Here is a 14,108-nt window from a genome sequence, read left to right on the forward strand (position 1 = left end):
AAATATAACATATTGGCCTTGTATAACTTTAATAGTGTATTTAAAATGAAAAAAAAAGCGAATGTCGTTAAACTTCGTAGTCCATTTTGGTTGTAACTTTTATTGTAATTTATCATGCAGTACATTATTTAAAACGCGCAAATATTATTTTCTTCTGTTCTTCAGTGTTGCCATCCGAAAGTAAAGGACATATCATTACACAATGAAGAGGTGGATGGCATAGTGTCTTCGAAGAAATAACAAGAGGGAATCGGGTGTTCTTCAGCTTCAAGATGATAATTAGGCAGTTTCATACTCAGTCTGTCGAAAATAGATCGCAGTACCAATCTTTCCGTTTGTCAAACTGCTCTTATCATATACTGTAACTGGCTTTTATTCAAAATTTAGAGAAAATAAATCATGTACTGTCGATATTATTTCATAAGGGTTCTAGAATGAGAATTTCATTCTATACAGTGGCAGTTGTTTTTTGATAAGTCATTTTTAATTTTAAAACCCATTTATGATTTGTCTTGCTTAAAGAAAAGCAACAAGTAGAGTTGTGTTGAATGAAATAAAACAATGCTTATTTTATATTGATCCGTTTAGATTTTCATTCGACGCCGCCAGGAGGCGGTGTCGAGTATATGGGATACACTTTTATTTTGGACCCTGTAAAGATGGTAATGAATAGTTTCGGAATGATAAACTGAATACAGTGAATAGTTTGTAAAAGGACCCACGATATTGCACAATAGATTTTAGTAAATAAACAAAAAATGGCAAAAAGAAAACGTAAGAAATGTATGTAATACAACTTATTATGTGATATAAAACAATGTTATCTGTCTTTCATCTCCTTATTTGTAGAGCAGAAAATATTTTTTTATTTGTAATTTCGTCAAAATATTGATCCATTTATTGATAAGGGAGGTTACTCTGTAAGTCAAGTTTTCTATTTCTGACCTTAGAATGACCTACTTACCTATCTAATTTTCTATAAATAGAACACACCACATATATACCATACTGCAACGCGTGAATTGCGGACAAGGGAGCGTTCATGTAGTTTACAATTAGTAAACTTCGAACAGAATATCAGAAAATAAAAATACGGAAAATTACACTTTGCCTGCATAAAATTCCTTGGAAAAAAACGCATTAACAAATTAAATAACGGAATCAATAAGCATATATATGTTGAAATGAACGTAGGAAGTGCCGCTGTTAACTTTTTTTAATTAATCTTTTGTCTTATTTTCTTTGTTGGCAGGTACAGTGATGTTCAGAATGCGCGCATTTTTGCAGATTACTTTTACAGTTGCATATTTATATAATTGTTATGGTTACCTTAAGTTTGAAGCATAGAGTTTCCCATTTGTGACCATGTACAACTGGTCAGAATGTTTCTAAATATTTTATAAACTCATCTTTATTCTAACCTTTGGCTTTTTTTTGTTGCTTATGTGTCAAATACTTATTGTTTACAGATATTCACTGTTATCTAAGGTGTGCAACAAAGGGCCATCATTTGGCTGAATTTGTCAGTGACGGATTAATACTTCTTTAAAATACGGTTAGATCGAAATATCAAAAGCCATGGGACGATAACTTATCAAAGCATCAGTGACTTTCAAATATATTTCCTTGTTGAATTTATATTTTCATTAATTTTATATGACTAGTCAGTTGCTCTGGTTGTATTATTTTTTGTATATGTCCATTCCTGTCTAACTTAAAAAAAGATTTTCATTAAAACATTTTCTACACTTTGGCAGTGGGTTATTATGCTTGCTAAATGCTAAATTTCTTATAATATTAGATTTGAATCTAGACACTGACATATTCCTAGTAACCTTACGGTTCAAAGAGGACTTCAAGTTTACCGTTAGTCCAAAAAAAAAAAAAAAAAGAATTCTATGATATTCCAAAAGTATATAAGGAAGATTCATGACATTTGTTTTGTGAATAGGGGCAATTTAGAGATTATTCATGTTATATCATTCTTTTCTTGGACAAAATATTTGGTTGTTTTGGCAACGGAAACTGCATTCTGAAATCTATAATGTAGATGACTGACTGAAGTCCATGAAACTTCATCAGTGAATAGAAAACACTCATTACATTATATGATAATAAAAATAATGGTTTCTGTGAACCACAAATTTGAAATAATTATCTTTCAACATTTCCTCATTTCCCAACAAACTGCATTTCTGTGAAACATCATACACATGCTCCTGCATTAGTTGGTGAAATAATTACTTTAATTTTGTGTCTTAAGGGACCACCTACTCGCAATGTCAATGTCATTGCAGGTAGAGGATTTGTATTGCATGGTAATACTTTTCTATCATGCCTATTTTTCATGCTTTTAACAGTTTATAACATATATTGTATTATGTGGTAATGTTGATAATTTGTAACCAGTCAGACTAACCAAACTAATAATTAGGTGATTTCTCATATTGCAATAAATGTACTTCAAACACAACACTTGGTGGCGTCTTTGATGCTTGCATCAATGAATTTCCTTGTATACAAATGTAGTATTATTAACAGCTAGTACTTAACTTGGAGATACATGTTTATAGATTAACGTAAAAGTATCGAAGCACATCCTGCAATCAAGCCCGTTATCACATTTCAGTACATTCAGTTATAAAGTAACTAAAAATATGCTTGTGTTTTCAACATAGTACATACGTTTAATTGTATGTCTCTAGAACAACTGATATCTTATGACGAGTTTAAACTTCATCTGTTGTATTTTCATGTACTGTCGGATTATGGGGTTTATTTAGGAGTACCTCATGGGGCAGCTCGGCGTTGTAAATTTCATGACCCCACATAAAATGACTCGTTAAAAACGAGCGTGCAATTGTTTTTGCTTGGATGCCTTCCGTGCTTCTAAATGGCATTATTCAAGCTTTTATTAATGAGTGCAGAAGTTTAATGTTTTACGATACACACATCAGAAGCTTTGTCAGAATTACGGCCATTATTATCGACTTAGCCATGTATGTCGTGCATAATGAACACCTAATTAAGGACTTTGTCTCTGCTTTCACCAATCAATACTGTTTCAGTCCAGGAACCTAAACGCATTGCCTAATACCCCAGTCACACATACGGCGAGGATAGCTACGTCTAGCCACGGATAGAAACGTAGTAATCCGTATCGATCCGTATCGATTTGTACCTGAGCCGTACCTTAAAGTAGTAACCCGTATCAATCCGTACCAATCCGTACGGCTCAGGTACGGATCGGTACGAATTACTACGTTTCTATCCGTAGTTAAACGTAGCTATCCGCGCCGTATGTGTGACTGTGGTATAAAACACATACTGGTTATTACTCCGAAAGGGACCTCCGTGGCCGAGAGGTTAAGGTCGCTGACTTTAAATCACTAGCCCTTCATCGATGTGGGTTCGAGCCTCACTCAGGGCGTTGAATTCTTCATGTGAGGAAGCCAACCAACTGGCTCACGGAAGGTCGGTGGTTCTAACCCAGGTGTCCGCTCGTGATGAAATAATACACGGAGGGGCACCTGGGGTCTTCATTCACCATTAAAGCTGGAAAGTCGCCATATGACCTATCATGTGTCGGTGCGACGTTAAATCAAAAAAAAAAAAAATTACTCCGACAATGGAAGTATACGATTCACTCTGCCTTGCAGGTAAAGACTTGTGTAACTGATTGATATGTTGAATTTTTTTGTGTTAAAAACTTACCTATCGTTTACTATAATACGTTCTCGTTTACCTCCTCAATATAACCATGCATGTTTCATTGAAAACAAAACTGTCATATTAACGTTCGGTGACTGATGTCTGGACCTCTTCTGATAATTACTTACTACAAATTATATGAGTAATTGTAATGTTTAATGTATATTACAAGTATACTTACTTGCCAAGTGGTTGCTCCTTCGCTCTTTTGCCGCAGTTTATTGAATGGTCCACGTAAAAATTTCTATCAAATGCCTCTCAAACACATACAATTTGAAAACTATCTCAATCAAGGATGGCCATATACTTCTGTGATAATTCCTGACCACCTGATTTTAGTAGCAACGTATAACTTTAAGCAAATTAATTGATCCATTTGATCATTACAATTCTTTTCTTTTTTAACATTTGAAACATGATCAGTCCCCATATTGATTCATCATAATGTAGTTGCCATATCTTTACACTTTTTGTCTTTTCTTACATTTCAAGCATGTTAAGTAACCATTGATTCGTCATTATGTAGTTTCTACATCATTAAACTTCTTGTCTCTTTGTCAGATTCTATGTCGGTCATGGATTAAAAGCTGTAAAGTAATTTCATGTTTAATTGAACACTTCCTCTGAGAAAAGTGTCGACGCTGGCACATATCTTAACGTTTATTCATTGGAGCAAGATGAATATCTGCGCTTTAAATACTATCATAGATATGATTTTATTCCAACAATATTCAGTTCAGGCGTAATTGTTTGTCGCGTCCAATATACGACCGAATTACTTTTTAAAAGCATTTTGGATTTGCGTAACGAAAGGCGATGATGAAATTTATTATTTTTTATTGATTATACTGGTATGTCTGTGATTAAGGCACTTATAAATTTTGTTGTACATAAGGCCAAATTCCATCATTTACACGAAGATTAGTCATTAATTTACGGCCGTGATTATGAGAGCCTTGTACTCATGAGACTTTATTGGACTTTTCATTTTGCTTAGCGCCAAATCAAAGACGTCCCCGTCTTGTTTCACCTATGCTCCTTTCAACGCGACCTTTCTTTTTAAAATGATTGTTTGCGCTCATAGGCAGTGTCACATTAAACATAACGTATTTTGGCCCGGGTACGTTTCCTGTATAAAAATCTGATATTCACTTGTTTTGTATTTTACATCCTTTAATTTCAATCGGTTGTATTTAATTTTTTTATGATTTAAAAATTGTTTTGTTTCTAAACTTTTTATAATATGCATGATGTTTTTTAAAGGTAAAATTCACTAGTTATTTATTCGATAACTTTATTTTTTCAAAATACCAGAATCATTAAAAATAATATAATATACGTCGACGACTTTGTATTGTGGATTTTATGTCCTGCGTTGCGTCTAGATGATTAAATTCAGCGAACACAATAAGTGCTAAAAATATTTGACCTGATATTTTTCTAATTCCATTATCTTCATTGTACAAATAGACAGAAATACTTGTTGAGGTAGTAAAATGACAGTTTATTTCATTATCTCACATGAATAGACTCGGTCAAACCGAACCTATATGTACCATTGTTGTGTTTCCATCGGTAATATAATTCACACAAGAGTTATATATGTTATAAATATATGTTCATACATTTTTCTTCTCAGAATAATGCATGTCGCACAACACATTGACACAATTTGTGACAGCTAAAAAAATAAGAATTGATTTTGTTAATCATTTGAAGGAAGGACTTTGAAATTCTAGCCATGATGGAATATGAATTGGATTTGTGTAAACATGTATACTTGGTCTCATCCATGGTTAATACCAATAACATGTAAAGTCATTTAAAAAATTAAAAAATGATACTGCGATCTAATTAGGCGCGTTGTTGATCATTTATAACACATATCATCCTTGAATGATTTACAGTATTTGAAAAAAAAAAAAAAAAAAAAAAAAAAAAAAAACACAACATTTTCTAACAATTATCAAGCGCAGTTCTCTTGAAACAGTAAAACGCTTGAGGTATAACAAACATTATTCATTTAATCATTATCATTATTTGAAATGAGTATTCACTTCACAAGATAACCTATGAGGTATTGTCGCCACTTGATCGCTGGCGATGGCCTTTGCTTTGATTTTAGTTTAGGTCTATTTTAATCGAAAAAATTTAAGAGCCATAACATTGAAACTTTGCACACTTATTTATCACCATTAGATGCTTGCCTTGTTCAAGAACTATAACTCTCTATGGAATTTGTCAGGATTATGGCCCTTTATGTACATTGAAAATTTGAATTTCGTATTTAAAAACGTAAAGAATCATTTGATAAACTTTATACATTCAAGTCTCATCTTTTTTTTTTCGCTGAGGAATATTGTTCATTTTATCAGTTGAGAGTACCATGCGAACGTAAATTCCAAAACTTGTTTAATGCTATGGAAGCTAGTTATAGGCCTAATGTAAAGGCAATATTGATCGAACTGGATTGTCCGATACAACATACGCTCTGTCATACAGTTGTTAGGGATATATTCTCTATAGAGGAATAAATCTTAGAAAGAAAAGATTTTCTGATAAATTGCATTACCATAAAGAAAGTAGATCTTATCGGATGCTGAAATCATAAAAGCTCCTGTATGCATCCCTGATATTTAATGTTATCACAGGAACGCATTCCAATTGTTATCATATCAAAAGTACAGTTCCTTCTTGCTTAGTATTAGCAAAGAAAAAAGTTGGAATCGAACGACTGCATCAAATTATAACAAAAGGAATAACTGAAAAGAAAAGAAAGGTCCCATCCATCAACGAGTTACTTAGATAGATCATGCCTGAATAGCCTAGTGATAGAATCTAAGCAGAGTCTATAACACAGGTGTTAAAATTGGTACCAGTACCTCTACTGCTGGTCGCTCAGTATAAAAAGGAAACTGACTTCTCTTTTCTCATACATGTACCTACGTGAGAATGAGGTGCCGAAAAAAGGTTTTAAAACATAACAGAACGAAACAAAAGTATAGTTGAAAGTTATGACGGGCAAGGGATTGAAAATTTGAAAATTCCACGAAAGTACTGATATCATGTCAGGAAAAATCATGAAATAAAAGTTTAATGAAAAAAAATCGGCTTATGTTCACAATATCTGTAGCATCTGATCGTATGTAATTTTCAGTAGTTCTTTCATGATAGACACAATAGTTAAATATCATATAGTGTTTCACAGAACTAAATTTGAGCCGTGTCATTAGAAAACCAACATAGTGGCTTTGCAACCAGCATGGATCCAGACCAGCCTGCGCATCCGCGCAGTCTGGTCAGGATCCATGCTGTTCGCTTTCAAAGCCTATTGCAATGAGAGAAACCATTAGCTGACAGCATGGATCCTGACCAGACTACGCGGATGCGCAGGCCGGTCTGGATCCATGCTGGTCGCAAACCCACTATGTTGGTTTTCTCATGACACGGCTCATTTTATTATTTATAACAATTATAGTCAAAATTGCACACTTAGTGAAACCTATCCCGTATAATTACATGCAAGTGACTGACCTATAATGTATGAGTAATTTTAGAGCCTGCCACAAAGATGTAAACAGTGGTATTTAGAAATGTGTCTCCTAACAGTTCACATTTGCACAAATAAGCTTCTTACAATATAGACGGATAGATAACCGTTCCCGTTTTGTAATATTTTAGACTGGCCCGACTGCTAGGAGCTAGGCAAATTGATTCAAGCATGAATCTATTTTGCAGAACAATTACTTATTTGAGATAATCAGTAAATATATATAAACATTTTAAAAAAAAAAACTGAAAATAAACGACTATGAAATAACCCAACTTTTTTATCCTGGAAATGTGCACTTGCCAGAAATACGTAATGTTAAAAGCGACATTTCTCATCAGCGCAAACATGCTTTTTCACGAGAAAGGTCTCGTTGGAAAGAACATTGGTGAAGGTAGACGCGGACGATTTTGGTTTGGCGCTAGGCAAATTGAAAAGCCCTAGACAGTCTCGTGAGTATAAGGCTCTCATTATCATAGTTGTAAATTAGTGGCTGTAATCTTGTAAATGATGGAATTTGGCCTCACGTCAAACAAAATATAATAAGCCTTAATCACAGACAGGCTAGTATTAGTTACATATGGATTTTTCAGTAGTTCTTTTACGATAAGAACGAGAGTTAAATATCACATAGTGTTTCAGAACACTAACTACTTTAGACAGGTCCGGCTCCAAGGAGCTAGGGAAATCGATTTAAGCTTCAACCATTTTTCCAGAACTATTATTTATTTCTGATAATCAGTAAATATATATAAACATTTTAATAACCAATTAAAAATAAATGCCTTTAAAAAGCACACGTCTCTTTTATTCGAAAAAAAAAACTTACACGGGTCAAAATACGTTATATTTAATGTGACAAGGCTTACGATTGCAAACGTGCATTTTAATGAGAAATGTCTCGTTGGAAAGAACACAGGTTAAGCTAGACGGGAACATCTTTGATTTGGCGTTAAGCAAAAGGGAAAGCCAAGGATAATCTAGTGAGTATAAGGCTCTCATAATCATGGCCGTAAATTGGTGACTGTAATGTTCTTGTTAATGATGAAATTCGGCCATACGTTAATCAAGATGTAAATAGGCCAGAATCAGGGATTTGCCAGTATTATTAACAGAATGTTAGAATGTTATGAGGGCACATTGATCACAAACTTATTCTATGTATACTAAGTTTGACTGACACCCAATTATCTACTTTATCTTTTCTTTTTTCTAAAGTTTTTTTCAGATCAAGAACGCTTAAAATTATTTTGGCTTCTTTTGAGAAAAGCGCTTTTAGCAGAAGGTATATTTTCAATGTTCATAAAATGTCTATAACAGAGCTGAAGACTATTATCAAAAACAACCACCTAGAAATTCAATACTGATTATTTCCGTATTGATCCATGCGCTTTTGTGCTAGTAATCAGACATGATTATATTTATGTGCGATGTATGCGAGCTGACCATGGTTTCAGTGTTGTTATATTTTCTGGGCCTTTGGGATCATGGAGTCCATTCTATATCACTGTAATAGAGATCTGCCTAAGCCGGTGCTACGGGACGCGAGAGTTGTTGCACATTGCATTACCTTTTACGAACAGACTCAATCAAACCGAGTCCGCCATTATTTTGTTTGGTTGCATTCTATGCTTCCAAAGGATCTTCATACAGATTTTATTAATCAATGTTTAACTAGTAAATTAAAGCTAAAAAGCCAAAGGTATTGAAAATAACCATTTTAAACTCAACAGTGGCGTTTTGCAAATGATTCTTCGAAGGTGGCGCACAGCTATATTCCTTTATGTGTTTGACTTGTCTTAGTTGTCTATTCGTGTTTACTTTGTCTATTAATGTGTGTATAAATCTTTAATACAAACATACATAATATAAGGTTTTGCTTATTAATAAATAGTACTCGTCTGTTCGCTCATCTAGGCTAAATTCTGCTGTTTTTGCGCATGCGTGTAATCTATTTTTAATATATGACAGCAGCTGTAAGCAATCTAAGTGACGTTCATATAAATAACTTTAGTATCTATCAATTCAAGCAATTTCATTGGCTTAAACGAGATGTTCATACATCGATGAACCCCTTTTGTGTCTTTTTTTATATCATTTGTATATTTCAGCGTTCTTCATTTGCTGAGACTGTTATAAGTAATATCCAAATAAATAAAAAGAAACTACAAAAAAATGAAAACAGGACAAAAAAGAATCCGGCGACAACTGTCTTATTTCTGAACGAGCACTGATTTACTTAGCTCCGGTGATTATGGTTTCGATTCAAAATTTGATAAAATGTTCTTTCCGAAATTTTTGATGAGGAGAAATGAAAAATATGTGCGAAATCAGGTTTCTTTCATAAGGGTTAATGTTCATATCGTTCAGGACAATATTTATGTTGTGTTTGTGTATATACTGTTTAGTTTTTCATCTTAAAACATTCCGGCTTGGGCGGTTCCAATACTCCCGCTATAATAACTTTGGTTATTGTTGAATCGCCCCTTTGATAGGTGCCTGCTTTTCTTTCTTTTTTTTTCTTTTGGACACTTTAATTCAGTTTGATTGCCAATTCTTGATATTTAACTGGGGACCATACGCCACTTTTAATGGATTTGCACACTGTGTATCATTGAAGGTTCATGTGCACCGCCGTATGAATACATCTGCGGATGTCTCTAAATTGTATTTTGGTACTTATAACATGTGTAAATGTTGAGTTCTGCTCAACCCGGGTCTAGCATTTTGAATTCAAATTTTACAGTGATGATATATATATATGATATTACAGTCTGAATTTTGGACAACTAGACGTTTGTCATAGAAACCTTAAAAAACAGGAACAACTGTTATCGCACTTTATACTTTTATTTGAGCAATAATAAGAAAAAAGACCTTTATGCAAAATATACAAAATTACAAATATATTTTGTGAATATTATGAAATAAATGATAAAACAAATGAAATATTTGAAAATATGGTTGAAAATATGATTAGTTTATACACTTTTTATTTCAATCTAAGACGCGCAAACTAAATGTAATGTTAACTAATTAAAGTAGCAAATGATGTTCTCACTAAAATATGTAACAATATTTTAAAAGCAATTGAATATACAAAAAAAAAATGTACTGTAATACGGCTTGCGCCAGGGATTGGAATTCACACAAGTTTATGTTCAGCTGACTGCAACATTTATCATTAATTAACACTGGTTTGATCATTTACATATTGAATTAAGTTCGTTGGTCCGTAATGACAATTCGTTTAATTACGTATTTTCCGTATGTAATACAAGCACGGAAATCAATGTGCTTGTGACGGACGAACAATGCCGAAGTTGGATACTGGATACGGACATTACGTAATCACACGGAAACTGCCGAATGTCATTACGGGAGATTAGGAATAAGAAGATCAGTAACCAATCACTCCCAACCGGACTTCGGCAAGTACTAGTGATCAATTTTTTTGTATACTTACATTTACATTCACAATATGCGGACTACTTTGCAAACAAAAGTACAGAACTGATTACGCGTACGACTGTATATCATATTACTCAGATTACTGAGCACGTCATTTATATAATTTCATCTCGGTTTAAAGTCGTGTTTTGTTTCTTTTCTCTTTTTTTTTTTCTTTTTGGATTTGGAATTTTGTAATCCGTATCTCAAACTAACTGTTTCATTCACCTTTTCCGTAAAATGGTTTTTCATAAATTGCAGCTTTATTCTGCAAGGTCCAGATATAAACTTTACACTATTTTTTTGTTTTACGATATTAAATAGAATTTAAAAGAAAGAAATCTCCAATTGACGAAATACTCTGCTGAAATGCGTTTGTACAACACACTGATATGACGTGATGACGGTCAAAGCTGGCGAGCCAGTGTGATCTCGAGAAATGTTGCAACTCTCGGGTCAGCAGATTTCATATAGCAGAAAGCAGAAAATAATATTCATGCCTGCTGCTATCGTTCATCTGACTCATTTGTATGTTGATTAATATATAGCTATTTCATCTTGTTTGTAGTGTCAATAGTTTCCTTCTTTATATAGTCCAGCACAGCATACGTTTTAAATTCTACCATTTTTGTGAAGGGTATAGGGTCAGTATGAGAACATGGACCTCACATTGTATTGTCGAGCAAGCGTTAGTTTTATTTGAAAATTTCTCTTAATAAATTATAATGAATAATTCAGAATATTTCTATCAGGCCTAAATCTTAATTGTCTTTGTTGTATCTTTGATGTTCTTTCAACTTCCAATGTTAATACTTTTTAAATAAATCATGTTGTAATATTCCAACTATCACTCCGCAGTGTGAGGCATTCCGGTGTTGGTTTACCATGTTTACTAGTATTTCAAACTTAGATTTTTAGACTCAGTTTGAGAAAGAAATACATTATTTGTACTGTTACATTAGACAACTAGATTTTTGTTCAACTTTTGATATGTACAATCACTTTCGAGGAAGAGTGTCGGGTTAATACAAAAGTATGTTCCCAGCACCCAGCGTTCAAGCCTAATATATTCCATTTTAACTTCGTATATTTAATTACTTCATTTTCATCAGGAAACATAAATGTAATGAAATTATTGGAATGACAACAGACATCGTGGAATATGTTGAAAACACCATGCACAATATTGCGTTTAAGCGTTTCCCGTAATTTGAGCACTGTGAAATGAAATTTAAATAAAGTTATTTACACACCTGCGCCTTTTATTAGACATAATATCATCACAGTTTATGAGCTTCATAGACATAAAAAATTAACTTGTACCACTTCAAAATATTTCACGAAAATAACGTGCATATTTAAAAGTGATTTAAATTGAAGTCTGTAACTGTATCCGACGTCAGTAAAGCCGACATCAGTGTATCCGAAGTCAGTGAATCGGACTTCAGTAAAGCCGACAGCAAAGTATCCGACGTCAGTGTATCCGAAATCGGTAAATCCGACGTCAGTAAGTCCGACGTCAGTGTATCAGACTTCACTGTTTCTGGCAGAAATTATGTTGACTCAAATGTACAACTAAGAAAATCGACGTAGAGTCAGTCCTGTGTACAGTTGAAAAAAATGACCAAGTCAACTTTCATGTTACGCTACTAGGAGTCTGAAATTAAAGGTAAGTTATAATTTATATTTATTTAAACAAATTAAATTATACAATAAAGTAGGCATGTTTTCCACTTGGCATTTAAAAAAATAATACAATTATTTGTTGAGAAACATAAAATAATTCTATGAATGAAAGTCTTGTTAATACTTTTAATACTTTATATAACATATATATTTATTCTATACACTTGTATGCTCACTCTCTTGATTTTGTAACATTAAGCTAGCTGTTGGCTATTACAGTAAGGTAAATACCTACATTGACATATATGCAAAAATGAAAATGGTGTCTTATATGAGATTTAAAGGTATGCTAGACCCAAAGTTCATATTTGAACATTTGAACACTTACTACATATAGTTTATGTAAGTATAAAATTCACAAAATACTCTGCGTTAGACACATAGTAAATGTGTACTACCACAAAACTGGAGGATCTTTTGGCGATCGACTGTTTCTGCGTGACATTTGATTATAAACATAGTTCTCCATACAATTAATTTACATTATTTAGTGTGACGAGGATTTCTATATTTGACGATAAAATATTTCAGTTAAAGACGGATATTGCCTTGTCTGGAAGAATATTCAACCACTTATGTACATGTCTATAGGCTACATAAATTTCAATATGTCTTAAGTATTTTTTTTCCTTAAAAATGTATAAAAATGTATGTAATAAGAGGGATCCACAAATAAATTTGTTCAAGGTCACTCTAGGAATTGTCCCTAAATCAGTCAAGTCCCATCATTAATGATTAACAATTTACTGGCGATTGCATCCCTGTCTGTACACTATTGTCAGTTTTAATCAACTTTGTAAAATTTTATAAATGTAGCGCCCTTTTCTGAAACAAATACTTGCATACCAAATACAGTCAGAATCTGATGTTTCATTTATCTACTTAATATCACTTGAGGCTGCATTTTTTCGGATGATTCAAAACCAGTCATTGGATTGATATTCTGATTCCACTGCTTTTGTATTAAAGGACGTCTTGTTTTTCAAACAGACAAGTTGTCAAACTATTGCCATCCAATATGGTAAAAATTCGTGCATCGTTATGCAATATATAATCAACGACTGTCAATGAAGAGAGAGAAGCAGCGCTGTTAGTGTTACAACTTCTGGTAGATTTGATTCCGTTATCAGAATGTAATTAATTGTATTAACGTTTTCTTCTTGGAAGCACGAAAGGGTTAATGAAAAAAAAATCTCATTTAGTTGCAAAGAAATTCCTCTTATCGAACAATAAAAGAAGCAGTAGCATACATCATGCACCTCATTAAATAAACAAAACTCAAATGATACCGGGCATGCGCAATAGTAATCCAATTTTTCAAAATGGGAAAATATAGTAGTAAGAGCTCTCCTGAGCGCCATGATGACATAGATACATATACAGTTTTGAATACTTCAAGAGCAGTAACGCTGACGTTAATTAATATAATAAATTCTTACACGACCCGATTTGTTTTCCTGTTAAACAAAGAAGACAAAAAATTGTGTGTAATTCACTTTACAAATACGTCACAGTTATTACGTCACAGTGTCAAACGTATACTTTTTCTTAAACAACCGTACCTATTTTTGTACTTAGTATGAGATTACATGACCAAATATAGGTACATTATGACGTGTGTGTTTCATGAAGATTCCTACAAAATGTGGTTACGTCACGTGTTACGATCTGAAATTTTATAACTTTTTCTCCAACAAGGGCAATGACTGGA

At 33.2% G+C, this 14,108-nt stretch overlaps 1 protein-coding gene across 3 annotated transcripts in view; it reads right to left on the reverse strand.

Annotated features, from left to right (window-relative positions):
• Positions 1 to 10,078: 10,078 nt before the first annotated feature.
• LOC128549511 (uncharacterized) overlaps positions 10,079 to 14,108 on the reverse strand; it is an 84,210-nt gene continuing 80,180 nt past the window's right edge. For all 3 annotated transcript variants that reach the window (XM_053526275.1, XM_053526277.1, XM_053526276.1), the window contains exon 3: positions 10,079 to 12,368. In XM_053526275.1, the coding sequence (XP_053382250.1) occupies positions 12,361 to 12,368 (8 nt within the window). In that variant the 3' untranslated portion in view covers positions 10,079 to 12,360. The remainder of the gene's footprint in view (positions 12,369 to 14,108) is intronic.

This window comes from Mercenaria mercenaria, chromosome 16 (assembly GCF_021730395.1).
Source record: "Mercenaria mercenaria strain notata chromosome 16, MADL_Memer_1, whole genome shotgun sequence".
Classification (NCBI taxonomy): Eukaryota; Metazoa; Mollusca; class Bivalvia; order Venerida; family Veneridae; genus Mercenaria; species Mercenaria mercenaria.